The sequence below is a fragment of the Lactuca sativa genome, chromosome 8 (genome assembly GCF_002870075.4).
Source record: "Lactuca sativa cultivar Salinas chromosome 8, Lsat_Salinas_v11, whole genome shotgun sequence".
NCBI classification, from domain to species: Eukaryota; Viridiplantae; Streptophyta; class Magnoliopsida; order Asterales; family Asteraceae; genus Lactuca; species Lactuca sativa.
This window is the reverse complement of record NC_056630.2, coordinates 116,411,245-116,425,805: the sequence shown is the minus strand read 5'-3', so window position 1 is coordinate 116,425,805 and position 14,561 is coordinate 116,411,245. Positions and strand designations below refer to the sequence as shown.

At 34.7% G+C, this 14,561-nt stretch overlaps 1 protein-coding gene and 1 non-coding gene across 2 annotated transcripts; one reads left to right on the top strand and one right to left on the bottom strand.

Annotated features, from left to right (window-relative positions):
• Positions 1-3,054: 3,054 nt before the first annotated feature.
• On the bottom strand, positions 3,055-3,126 carry TRNAH-GUG (transfer RNA histidin (anticodon GUG)). The gene has a single exon. It is a non-coding gene; the product is annotated as a tRNA-His (tRNA).
• Positions 3,127-6,713: 3,587 nt separating this feature from the next.
• LOC111909463 (ABC transporter B family member 20) lies at positions 6,714-12,064 on the top strand. Its single transcript, XM_023905289.3, has 8 exons — positions 6,714-7,299; positions 7,382-7,436; positions 7,512-7,687; positions 7,768-7,968; positions 8,051-8,310; positions 8,387-8,709; positions 9,265-9,829; positions 9,901-12,064. The coding sequence occupies exons 1-8, from the start codon at positions 6,937-6,939 to the stop codon at positions 11,843-11,845; spliced, it is 3,888 nt and encodes a 1,295-aa protein (XP_023761057.1). The 5' UTR covers positions 6,714-6,936; the 3' UTR covers positions 11,846-12,064.
• The last annotated feature ends 2,497 nt before the right edge of the window (positions 12,065-14,561 follow it).

Genomic DNA, 14,561 nt, shown 5'->3' with positions numbered 1-14,561 from the left:
GTTACAATACTTGTAGTTTAAAAACTCTTATTAAACATAGTGTACATACCTTAAATGCATAGACAAATCCCTACAGAGTATATGTGTGTTTATTGTCGATTCTTGGCGCATTTGGGTTTAAATGATCCTCAATCTTATCAAACATAATACGCATTTGTTTATAAGTGAAATCCAATATCAATCTGCCCCGTGGGTACCTATGTCAAAAAATTACACTTAATAAGTATATGTATCATTTTGATATAATGTGGGTAAAAAAATGTATATATGTTAAACTCCTATAAATTAGAGACGAATGCCATATGTTCATTAGTAGCTGGTTGTCGAGGGTATTGCTCCAAAAGTCCTTGCTCTAGCATATATAGCAGGGAGACTCTCACCACATCTTCATTGCTTAATTGATGAAGTAAGTTATTGAACACGTTTATAAGGTTAACCATACTCACTAAACGTGAAAGCAACACATATGGAAACACACGTTCTCTGAATGCTACAAAACCATAACTGAGATGGAAATAATCCTCGAACCGCAAGTCGATGACCAAGTAGAATGATTTCATGTCAAAACAAACTCGATAGTCGCCAATTGGAATTAGAAGCTCTTCTAGGTCAACTGGATCAAAAGTAGTAGCTTCCTTGCACATAAGATAATGACATAGTAAAAGCTGACATTTGGCACCCGTTGGCATGTTCACGTAATCAATAAAACATGATTACCTAAACATCACCCCACAAACTGGTCGGTTTCGTAAGCGCACCATGATTTCGCGCCCAAGTTTTGGTCTGCAGGTTGGAATAACAACCGCTTCGTATGTTCAATCGTGATACAATCAAAAGAATTATTTGTAATGCCCACAGATTCAGGCTAGACAATGTAAAGATAATAAACGTTAAAAATGACTTTTTGATAGGAGATTGTTTAGGATAAATAATCTTAAAAAAGTTATAGTATATGTCACAAGGATTCCGTACATATAAAGAACGCTGAAATCCGATTTATAACGAAAAAGTTATGACCCGTTGAAGTTTTTGCGATTAAGCTGTCACGACTCCGCCTATCATAAAAAGTGAATTTTTGACAAAATACTTTTTAGCCTTAGCGATCTAAATGAAAGTCATAGTATGCATTTAAACCGAGAGCGTACATATAGAGAACGTCCAAATCTAACTTCATTTGAGGAAGTTATGATTTTTCTAAGATTCAGCGTATCAGTATACAACTCATAAATCGAATTTTAGATCGGTTGATTATTAGCCGATACAACCTTAACGAGAATTGAAGATCTCATTAATAAGATATCAACAATATAAAGACAGTCAAAAACAGACAACGGACGACAAAGTTATGAATTTTTAACGGACTTTAACTGTCTAAGCGTATTAAAATATAACTTTAAAACTAAAGTCAAAATTAGCCGACGAAGTCTAAACAAAAGTTGTAGATCTTGTCGATACCTACGCATAGATATAAAGAATGTCAAAAACGAAGCTCGTATGCGAAAGTTACAAATTTTAGAAGATAATTAGTTTTTGGAGTAACTAGTGAGTGACACGTGGCACGATCTGGGCCGCACCTTCTTCCCCACAGCTTGCCACCATATGGTGACACGTTGCCACATTACGCCCAACGTAATGCTGGAGTACGCCCACCGTACGACCTTCTCACAACCTATAAATAGAATGTGCAAATCACTTATTTTCTTACACCTTTCTAACCCATTCTCTCTCAAACACCCCAAACCCTCTAAGCCTTTCCCTAGCACCTCCTAGGTTTTAGTAGCGAGTCTCAGAGTGCTAGAAGGCCCCGAGAAGAAGAGCTTTCGGGTCAGAAGTTCTGTCCGCGCAGAGCCCGGTTTCTCGCTAAACTCCCTTGTAAGTGAGTTATGTTTACCATACTTAATATAACTTATGTTTAAGTTCATTATCGTTATTATGAACCTATAAACAAGATTTATCAGTGATTCCAATTCGTTATATTGATTGATCTACTTACATGGATGATGTATAGGCTGTGATTTAATGAGGTGTTTAAAGTGAGATTTCCAAACAGGTTCGTTAAGGACGAAAATGGGGATGGATGCCGATGAATATAGGGGTCTCAGTGAGATAATAGTGCTTAAATAGGACTCAAACCTTAAAAATTAAGGTTTGGGCATCAACCACATACGCCCAACGTACCTACAAAAGGTGTGTTTTCCTATTAAGGAGCTAAGGGACCAATTTGCACAAATTCATACTAACAGGTAATAACGGAAAATAACTGGATCAATGGTGTTACAATTCGGCTCATAACCCACATATTAACTAATTCATGATTTTTTTTAAAAAAATAATAATAATTGTTTACACATTTATGACTTTTTTGTAATAATAGATTATAAAAGTTAAACAAATCAAAGTGCTTTGGATCAGTTTTGATTGTTTAGTATGTGAAAATATTAAATCCTAGTTATTGATTTTACTAATAATTTATGTTATAATCGATCAAACTTTACATCAAATAAAAAAACACTATCATAAAAATAAGGAGCTAAGTGACCAATTTGCAAACAAATTTCATACTAACAGGTAAAAACGGAAAATAATTAGATCAATGGTGTTACAATTTGGCTCATAAGTCATAACCCACATATTCACTAATTCATGATTTTTTAAAAAAAAATAATAATAATTGTTTACACATTTATGCCTTTTTTTTTTAATAATAGATAATAAAAGTTAAACAAATCAAAGTGCTTTGGATAGTTTTGATTTTTTAGTATGTAAAAATATTAAATCCTAGTTATTGATTTTATATAAATCGATCAAATTTTACATCAAGTAAGAGAACACTATCATAAAAATAAGAATTAAAAAATAAAAGATTCATGTTTAGAAAAATTTTAATTTTTTATAAAACTCTAAATAAACAAAGAATAATCTAATAAAATAGTAATATTAGATATGTAACAAAATCATTGGCTATTAGTTAAAAAGAGTTTAAAAATACCATTTAGACGTCATAAAATAAGTTGTAAAGCAAAAAAATAAACCTGAAATTAAGCAAAAATAGAGTGTGGCTGCTGGGATTCGAGCCCAGGTCTCCACGGCCACAACGTGGAATTCTTACCACTAAACTACAGCCACAATGTTGTTTAATTTATCAGCTATTTATTTAAAAACAACTAAACCATAGATTAGACTTAAAATGAGTTTTAGATAAAAAGATGGGAAAAATATCATTATTTTCAATTTTTGGGTAAATCTTGCCTCATATTTTCATAATTATATCATTACAAACTGAAATTATTATTATTATTATTATTTTGTAAAAAAGTGTTTAGAATTAGATAGATAGTTGTTTTAGTACCTTTTATAGTTTTATCAAGTTTGGATAACAAGATTGTTATTTGTTATTGTTGGGCGAATCTTGCCTCCAATTTATAAAATTATAATCTTCTTTCTTAAAATAATATATGGACAGATAGGTGTTTTTAGGGACAAGAGTAAGCATAAATAAGTTTTGTTTATTCCTGATTTTCAACTTTTCCATAGATGGTCTATGCCAATTGCCAGCCAATTGACATTTCCAATACTTGTCTACTTACTACTTAGAAGAGACTTGTGTTTTCTTGATATAAAATGAGGATATTTAACTTTTAAACTGTAATTAATAGAGATTAGGGACTTTATTACATATTAATTGGATCGATGATCACTGAAATGTTTTTCGTATGTCTAGTAATTTCAAAAATTCGATTGGTGAATGTGATGTTAGTTTGTTACAGATTATAATTTGTGAGGTAAGTTTAAGATGACATGGATTTGGTATTCTTTCTTGCAATTTGTTTATGTGACCATCAATTTACGTTTTCAAATTACATATCATTTTGCCGACTTCTTTTTCTGACAAATGTAGTTTGGAACATGAACTAGGTTCTAGATTTCTGTCCTTAAAATTTTATGTTGACAAGATATTTATGTCAACATTAAAAAACGGAACACGACCGACTTTGAAATTCTTTGATCCTGTGATGTTGTTGTCCTATAATTGAAAGTTTTTGTAAGCACAGTGTACATACTACATATTATACTATTTAGTTTTGAATATCTTGAAATACAATTTTCAGAAATTATTCAAAAAAAAAAATCAATGTGTGATATATTTAAGGGTAAATTACACCATTGGTCCCTCGTGCACATGCTAGAAAGCATGTTTAGTCCCTATTTTCAAAAATTAACTCGGACCGTCCCTTGGTTTGTTTTTTCTCGCATTTTTAGTCCCTATTGACATGAAATGACGATTTTAGCCTTAATAATTTCATTTTTCATTTTATTTTATTCATTTATCAGTTTTAGATTATAAAAAAATAAAAAAAAAATCAAATATCCCCACCCCTCCCCTCCCATTCTCTTTCCATTTTCCTTCTACCTTTCCTAAAAATCAGTACCACCAGAACCACTGTCTACCACCACCGAATACCACTGGAAACTGACCGTCCTCCTCCTTCCTCCGGCGAAACTAACTAGCCAAAAATATTTTGTTTTCCCCTCTTTCATATCACCATCATTAATCTCAAATACCATCCAGAAACCACAAACAATTACAGTTAATATCCACCACCTCCAATTATCGTCAATCACCACCATTGATAAACCATACCTCACTGTCAAACATCAAATATTCAACCCAAAACCTGCCTTCTAATATGAAAATCAAACCCCTGATGAATCTCGAACCGATTCAGATCTACATTTAGATCTGAAACTCAAACCCAAATCGAAAATTCGAACATCAGAAACCACGTCCTCTCCCTCTCTACATTTAGGTCTGAAACTCAAACCTAGATCTACATTTAGAGTTTCATACGGCGATGTTAGGGTTTCTACACAAATCTATGGGTGCGGGCGGCTCACAACAAGTGATGGTGAAGAAAGCTCCAAGAAGATATGCACATGCGCACCAAACCCTAGCCGCCTTTCATTTTTTCCAATGAGAGGGTAGCAGATCTTCACTCTGGTTTGAGTATAATAGATCTGCACTCCTCCTTAACCTTCTCCTTACCGTTTAGATCGACACTTCTGTTTGGATCCTACGTCGGAGGAAACGCAGGAAGCAAAACAAGTTCTTGAAAAGCTTGAGAAGATTAAACTGGAGCTTAGTCAGACTTCTGTTGATGTTGTTGTGGAGGTCACCGAAGCTTTACAAAAAGTGAATGAAAGATTGATTGAGGTGGTGTTTGGTTGTTATTTTCAATGGAAAAGATGAACTTTGAACCGAGGAGTGGGTGGGGTAAGTTGAGGGGTGGAAGCAGTGCTCTATTTTCCGGCGATGGCATAGATTACCGGTGGTGGTGGTGGGGATTACCGATTGTGGTGGTGGTCAAGTATTCTTTAGAAACATAGAAAAATAATTATAATACTTTTTAATAATTAAAAATAATTGAAATTGATAAAAATAAATGAAAAAGAAAATAAAAAGGGCATTATAGTCCTTTCATGTCTCAGAAGGGATAAAACATGCAAAATTAAACTAACGAGGGATGAAGTGTGCAACTTTTAACGACATAAGGGACTATCCGAGTTAACTTTTGAAAATAGGGACTAAACACGCTTTCTGGCATGTGTGCGAGGGATGAGTGGTGCAATTTACCCTATATTTAAAGTTCTTTTGCAAACCAGAGGATCATGGCATAGGAAGGTGATGTGATGTAGTGCATAACATCATAATGGAGGGACTAGGTTATAAATTTGCTTGCAGATATAAATTATTATGTGTCGATTCATTTGATGGTAACCAAGATGGATGTAGTAGATAGGCACTCCAATTTTTATTACCAACGTTATGGGGTGCATAATTTTATCAAAGATAGTTGATAATTATGATGTAACAGATCTTGTTGGTGTTTCTCGTTTGTTTGTATATAATAATGACATCTTTATGTTTATGTGTTAATATTGTTGTGCAAATAGAATTTATGTTAGATTTTAGTATGGTCTGAATGGAAATCAATCTTATTGGAATTATACCTATAATAAGGATGTCAAAAACATCCCCTGACCCTACATGACCATGTGGTGCATATGAAGTCAATTTCACAGCCCATATGATAATTTCCACAAAGTTATTGGCTATTTATGTAAAAACCTAATTCTTTTGTCTAAATCTTGCATAAAGACTTAAAGACTTATTGGATCAGTTAAATTTGTTTTTTTACTCACATCCTCTTTAATAAATAAAAAACTTTTTGATAGATGTTACATTCTTATTGATTTAATCATATGTTATTTTATGATTATTTTCAATTAATTTTTTCCACATGACATTTTATGGTTTTTATTTTTTTTCATTTTATTAATTTCCACATAATATTTAAATGTAATAATTACAATAAATGTAATAATAAATACATATTATTTTGACTTTCTTCAATTTTCAAATTTTCTAAATTAAAGTTTAATTAGTTTTCTTTGTTTATTTATCTAAATGATTTGTTTAATTTAAAAAAATACAAAACAATTTAATTTTAATAATTCAATATTTTTTTTTATAAATTCAAACTTCTCAATTGTTTAGAATTTTCTTTAAATTAAACTAATATAATACACCTGGTTACTAATAAAATCTTTGTATAATTAATTACTTTTACAGGAGAACTTGATCGGCTAAAAGGTAAAAACTAACCGTTTCTTTCCTCTGCTTTAACGCTTACGAGAGTGACAACCAAAATATGGTGGCGGGAAACTAGAGGGAGAAAACCCATGCATACACATACAGTAAACGGAATCAAGAATCCAAACTACAAACAATCAGTCAAACCTCTTGATTCCACATTTCATGTTTATATCTCCTAACCTCTGATTATTTCTTCTAAGAATCGATATCTCCCTCTTTCAATCATTACATTTTTCAAGTTACTTTCTACACACCACCCAATCGAGCTTCCATTCTGAACAATGTTCTGGACTCCGCCGGAAGGTGTGGAGCCCCAGCCCCTGACGCCGGTGTTGGAGAAGCCCGAAGTTCCGGACTCCCCGTTGCCTTACTTGGATACAACCACCAGTCGCCGGAAGTTTAATGGAGGGAATGATCATATCGAGGAGGAGGAGGAGGAGGAAGTGATTCCGCCATCGGCTGTACCATTTCTGGCATTGTTTGCCTGTGCAGACGGGCTTGATTTTCTTCTGATTATGTTGGGTTCGTTGGGTGCTGTTGTTCATGGTGCATCCCTCGTAGTGTTTTTACATTTATTTGGAAAGATTATTCATTTATTGAGCTTACGTAATAATGCAGATCAACTGTTCGACCATTTTTCCCAGGTACTCAGTGTCATATTCTATTCGAATTCTCTAATTTCTTTCAGAATTTCTCACGAACTGTTTGTTGTTTTTCAATATGCAGTATGCTCTGTATATCGTGTATATAGGCTTAACTGTTTTTACTGCTGGATGGATTGGTAAGATAAAAGTTTATTACATTTTAAAATTTACTAAATACCATATGAATCTTTTGATTTACCTTCATCTTACAGAGGTTTGGTGTTGGATTCTTACTGCTGAAAGACAAACTGCTGTAATTAGGACCAAATATGTTCAGGTTATATTAAACCAAAACATGACCTTTTTTGATACCTATGGAAACAATGGGGATATAGTCAACGAAATCTTGACTGATGTTCAAGTCATCCAATCTGTTATTGGTGAAAAGGTATAAAGATTTTCTCTCATATTTGTTCATAATCGCTTCTGGTTTTTCCATATTTAATTTAAAGAACAAAATTTAATCAGGTTGGGAATTACATTCAGCACATAGCAACATGCTTGGGTGGACTTATCATTGCATTTCTTAACAGCTGGCAGATTGCATTTGTAGCATTAGCAACAGGCCCAATAATCATTGCTGCAGGTAGAATTTCAAATGTATTTTTCTATAGGTTTCAAGAAAACCTTCAAGATGCTAATGATCATGCTGCAAGTGTTGCTAAAGAGGTGTGTAAATATGTAAATCTTTTGTGGGTTTTCACATATGGAATATAAAGGAAGGTTGATAACAACTTACTACTTTTTTCAGGCACTATCAAACATTAGGACACTATATGCATTCACAAATGAAGCATTAGCCAAGCATTCTTACGCGTCTTCTCTTCAGGATACATTAAAATATGGGATCATAATAAGCCTTGTTCAAGGGCTTGGATTTGGATTCACATATGGATTTGGAATGTGTTCTTGTGCTTTACAACTTTGGGTTGGAAGGTTTTTAGTCACAACTGGAAAATGCACAGGTGCTGAAATCGTGACATCCATTTTCGCTATAGTTTTAAGTGGCCTGTAAGTATCTTTTCCCTTTTTAACTTTTTGACAAAAGGGTATTATTGTCATTTTGTTTACTGATGTTATGTTGTAGTGGGTTGAATCAGGCGTCTAGGAATTTGTGGTCATTTGAGGAAGGGCGTATAGCTGCATACAGACTGTATGAGGTTATAAGACATGCGGGGTCTACTTGTACAGATGATGGTGATTCAGATGGAAATAGTTTAGTTTCTGTTCAAGGAAAGATTGAGTTTAGGAATGTTTATTTCAGCTACCCTTCTTGTCCTGGGATTTCTATCTTGAATGGAATTTACCTTACTATCCCTGCCAAGAAAACTGTGGCACTTGTGGGAAGAAGTGGATCAGGAAAAAGCAGCTTAATTCCTCTTTTGGAAAGGCATTATGATCCAACTTTGGGTAAACATGATTCTGACTCTACATGGGTTTTACATTCAGCTGTTACAATCTTGATTTTTTTTAATTGTATTACAAAAATAGTGTCTGTACTATCTGAGTTTTACTTTGTTTAGTCCAAAATTGAAATCTTTTTCAGTTTTGGTCCCCCTTACAAGGTTTTATTTTGATTTTGGTCCTAGAATGAAGAGTAAAGTACATTTTTGGTCCCTAACCATTGCTGATTTTTGCAACTTTAGTTAAAAAAAACAGTCATTTTACTTGAAACAAGGACCAAAAATGTTACAAAAACCTTAAACAAGGACTAAATTGCAAGAGAAAACTTTTGGGCACAAAAATTGAAAAACAGATATAGTGTCGAAAATGTGATTTACTCGATAAAGAACAAAATCCATATGCTCATTGAAATAAGGACAAAATTTCTAGTGACCAAATTGATATGAAAACTTGAAATAAGGACTACAACTAATAAAAAATAGAAATCACATGAGCCCTAACTCTAATTTACTCTTTCTGTTTTCAGTTCTAATATTTGTCATCATTGTTATATGGGAACAGGTTCTGTTCTTTTGGATGGAGTAAACACTAAAACCCTAAAGCTAGAATGGTTGAGACGCCAAATAGGACTTGTTACAAAAGAACCAGCTTTAGTATCTTTAAGCATAGCAGAAAACATTGCATATGGACGCCCTGACATCACTTCAGAACAGATCAAAAAAGCTGCAAAATTAGCACATGTGCATACATTCATAACCTCCCTTCAAAATGGATACCAAACCCACGTGGATAAACTTGGTTTAGAATTCACAGATGAACACAAGATTAAAATTTCTATTGCTAGAGCTGTTCTTTCAAACCCTCCAATTCTATTGCTTGATGAAGTTACAAGTAATCTTGATTTGGAAGCAGAAAATGGTGTTCATGAAGTTTTAAGGATGATTACACTTGGGAGATCAACGGTCATGATCGCTCGGAGATTAAGTCTTGTAAAAGATGCTGACTTTATTGCTGTTGTGGAAAGTGGTCAATGTGTTGAGATGGGTACACATGATGAACTGATTAACACACGTGGTGTTTATTATGAGCTTCTTAAATGTGAACAAGTAGTCAAACTTCCTGAAAGGTATAATATTCTTTCACAAAAATGCAAGAAATTAACAATAGCAATGTTTATGACTTTTATATATTTTGTAGATTACCAAGTAAGAATCACAATGAAAGGATAGATGATAATGTCCCTCAGTTAAAAGAGAAAGACAACAGTAAATACCAACATTCACCATCTTTAACAAGAGTTATGAAGCTAAGTTTACCAGAGTGGATGTATGCAGTTTTGGGAAGTGTAGGGGCTTCAATTTATGGATCTTTTAGACCTATTCTTGCTTACATTGTTGGGTTGATAGTGACTGCATATTATAAAGCTGATAAAAGCCATAACATTCAAATTGAAGTTAACAAATGGTGCTTGATAATCGCATGTATGGCTATCGTTATTTTAGTAGCCACAATTTTGCAACATTTTTACTTCGGAATTGTGGGAGAAAAAATAACAGAAAGAATTAGAAGAATGATGTTTTCAGCCATGGTTGAGAGTGAAGTAGGATGGTTTGATAAAGAAGAGAATAATAGTGACAAGTTGTTGACACACTTGGCTAATGATGCCACGTATGTTCGTGCTGCTTTCACTGATCAGCTTCCTATTCTCGCCCAAGACTTTTTCGCTGCTTTTACTGCTGTAATTATTGGGTTGACTCTCGAATGGAGGTTGACCATGGTGGCGTTGACCACCATACCATTTCTCACACTCTCTGCATCTGCACAGGTTTTTGACTTTTTTTTTCACTATTCACAATTTATCTTCACCTTTTTATCGCTTTTAAAACAATTGATCTTAACTTCTCAGAAAACATGGATTTTTGGATTCTCACGTAGCATAGAGAAGCTTCACAAGAAAGCATCCATGGTTCTGCAAGATGTAGTAGGAAACATCTCGACTTTCATGGCGTATTCAGCTGGAAACGAAGCATCAAGACTTTACAGTTTATACCTAAAGAAAGTTTACAGAAAAACTTTCTATCATGGAATGTCTGTAGGATTCATGTTTGGGTTTTCAAGATTCATCCTCTTCGCCTGCAATTCTGTTCTACTTTGGTACACTTGTGTTTCTGTAAAAAACGGGAACATCGATCTTCCAACAGCTCTTAGAGAATACATCGTTCTCTCGTTTGCAACATTCGCACTAGTGGAACCATTTGGGCTCGCGTTTAACATACACAAGACACGAAAAACTCTCACTAGGGTTTTTAAGATCATCGATCATGTTTCTGAGATTGATAAAGCTTCTGCACTTAAACCAGTTAGTGCGTACGGGACGATCGAGTTTAAAAATGTCGATTTCTGTTACCCAAATAGTCCGGAAATCATGGTGTTGAGAGATTTTACCGTAAAAATCGACGGCGGACATACGGTGGGTGTAGTCGGAGTTTCCGGCTCCGGTAAAAGCACGATACTTTCTCTGATTTTAAGATTCTACAATCCGATTTCCGGGGAGATTCTTCTAGATGGAGAAGATTTGAGAAAATTCAATCTACGATGGCTAAGGAACCAGCTAGGGTTTGTCCAACAAGAACCGGTAATCTTCGCGACGACGATTAAACAAAACATAACCTACGCGAGACGTAATGCGAGCGAAACTGAAATCAAAGAGGCGGCAAGAATCGCAAACGCCCACCATTTCATAAGCAGTTTGCCGAACGGATACGACACTCCGGTGGGTCCCGGTGGCGTGGAGTTAACACCAGGACAGAAACTGAGAATTGCGATTGCGCGTGTGGTGTTGAAAAACGCGCCGATTTTGTTGCTTGATGAAGCTGATGGGACGATTGAACATGAATCGAGACGTGTGGTGCAGGAGGCTCTTGATACGCTTTTGATCGGAAGTAAAACGACGATTTTGGTTGCGAGAAGGGCGGCGATGATGAAACGAGTTGATAAGATTTTGGTTGTCAATGGTGGTCAAATTGTGGAGCAAGGGACTCATGATTCGCTTGCGGCGATGAAAGATGGTGTTTATGCGAAGTTGACACAGCCTTGTTTTGTTACAGGACTTCGGCCTCGATTTATTGGTTCTACAAGGTAAGATTTGGAATTTTGGATAGGGTGTATGAATCACGTGTTATTTTATGATTCTTGGCATGTTTTTGTAAATCTTTAATTATATACATTTGAATTTGCACAAAGAGGTAAATGATATATTATTCTTTTATCTTTTGTAAAGGCTATTTATAATACTTTGAGTTGGTGAACTCGTGTGTATATAGAATACGAAGATGATACAATTACACAATGGTTTATGTGAGTGGTTTTGCTATTTGTTATTTGTTGGTTTTAGATTAGCTAAAGTCTCCGTTGTCAAGTGAATGGATGCATTTCCAGACTTTCTAGAAGATCTCGCGACACATAGTACATGTACTTTGTCACTACATGTTCGTGGACTGGAGTGGTGTAGACCAGTACAAATATCACGTTGGATTGAGATGTGTTATGGATGTACAACACCGTTGGTACCAATTTTTGAATGACACCGCTAAATACTTGTGTTTGGTAGAGTCAGAGTAGCGAAATGGGTGTTTCGGATGGAAGTCATGAGTCACTTAGAACACTCAATAATGTTGGCACACGAGTAGGGAATTGGGTAGTTCCCTTGGGATAGGATGCACGTAGAGACTCATACCTTTATAGGACGTTTTTGGGGATATATATTGTTTTTGGTGATATGTGATGCTTTTTGAGATGTGTTGCTTTTGGTGGTAAGTGTTGTTTTTGGTGGTATGGGATGATTTTGGTGATACGTGATGAATTTGTTGTTATATGTGTTGTATATGTGAGTAAGAGGTATTTGTTGCTTAATTTAGTTTTGTTGTAAATTGAATTGTTGGCCCGTGTTGGAATTGTAGTATCCTTACAACTATATGCAACTTTTATTAACTCACTCAGCAGAGTCTTCACCAAGTTTTCTAAACCAACGCCCATTTCACGTGGTCTTTCAATCACTCCTAATCTTTTTAATGAGGAAAAGCTTTTTGATTACTAATCCTCTAATACTTGCTTTGTGTATCTTTTAAAACATCATCCTTAAATCTCCTGATAGCCAGACTCTTCATCCTATGGTTATAGATGCAGTTGGAATCGTTATATTTCTTTTGAATGTCTTTCCATTTTGAGTTTACTTTGGTGTTGTTTGTTTTTCTGAAGCCAAAATGTCTTCAGTCTGCGGACCACATCTGTAAGCCTCTGCAGCAGAAGATGTGGACCAAACATTTGCAGTCTGCAATAAGAAGATTGTTTGTTTTTTAACGTCTGCAAACTGCTGAAATAAACTGAATTTTAAATAAAATGATTTTACAAACTTAAAATGATTTTCAACACCAAATTTTAATAATAATAGTCGTATAACATTGAAAATAAAATTCATACAACTAAATTAGTCATACAATAAAAAAAAAATTGGTTTTACAATAACAATTTCATTTAAAACAATTCAATCTATATTGTCACATTCAACAATGCTTTTAAGCACATTTAACAACAATTTGAGACAATAAATAGTATTTTTAGCAAAATCACAACATTCACATTATTATCTCATAATTCTAAAACCAAATAACGATTTTAAGCACATTTAACAACAATTTTCAGCAACAATCACAACATTCACACCTGTGCATGGGTTGGTTTGGGTCAGTTTTGGACCCAAACCAACCCAACCCATAAATGGTCGGTTTCTGGTTTTCAGAACCCAATAGGATTGGTTTCTAGTCAGTTCGGTTTATCGGGTTCTGAGGTCGGTTTGGGCAGTTTTTCGGTTTCTTGGGTTCAACTCATACACTCATGGGTTCTGGGTTTAAACCCATGGGTTTTGGGTTTTAACCAATTTTCCATAAACAAAGCAACAAGTTAAATACTTTAAAAAAACACCAATAGAAGTTAAATACTTCAAAAAATATGAGTCTTACAACAAATAATCTATTACAAGTTACAACCAAAGCCCGAAATAGTCTATTACAACCAAAACACAATCAAGTATAGGAGGCTTCTCGGGTTGGATGGGTCGGTTTCTTGGGGCAATTTGTCGGTTTTAAGTATGGGTCGGTTTCTCGGGTTGGATGGGTCAGTTTCTGAGTAAAAACCGAAACCGAACCTGATTTCGGTTTTTAAAAATATCAAACCCAAACCGTCGGTTTCGGTTTCGTCGGTTTCTCGGTTTTTTGGTTAGGGTTTGCTCACCCCTAATTCACAACATTATTTCATGTTTCCTGGACAAATTTTCATATTTTAATCAAGAAAAAAGCTTGATTTCAGTACATTCTAATAACAATTTTAGCAAAAATAGAGTATTTTCAACAAAAATCATAACCATTTCAGCAACAAAAAAAAAAACAATCAAACAACAATTTCAGCAAATAACTATGTTCAACAACATTTAACAAGAATTTGAAGCAAGAAAATCTAGTTTATTCAATATTTTCGGATTTCCAATATCAAAAAACAAGAATTTCAGTGCATTAGAGAGTTTTTCCAGGAATATTAATCCTTAATTTCATGTTTGAAGTGAAAAAAAAAAATGATTGCAAACTTGTTCGTCTGGTGGTCGTCGGGACACCTGCGATCGGAGAGGAGGCGACGATCGGAGAAGAGGGCGGCGATTGGAGAGGAGGGCGGCGATGGCCGTTGCTAATCGGAGGTGATCGTAGGTCGACGAGCAGGGCTAGATCGAAGATGAAGCGAGATAGTGGGAAGTTTGGACGATGGAGGCGAAAAAAAATGAATGCGTTTTTTTAGGTTAAATCACTTCG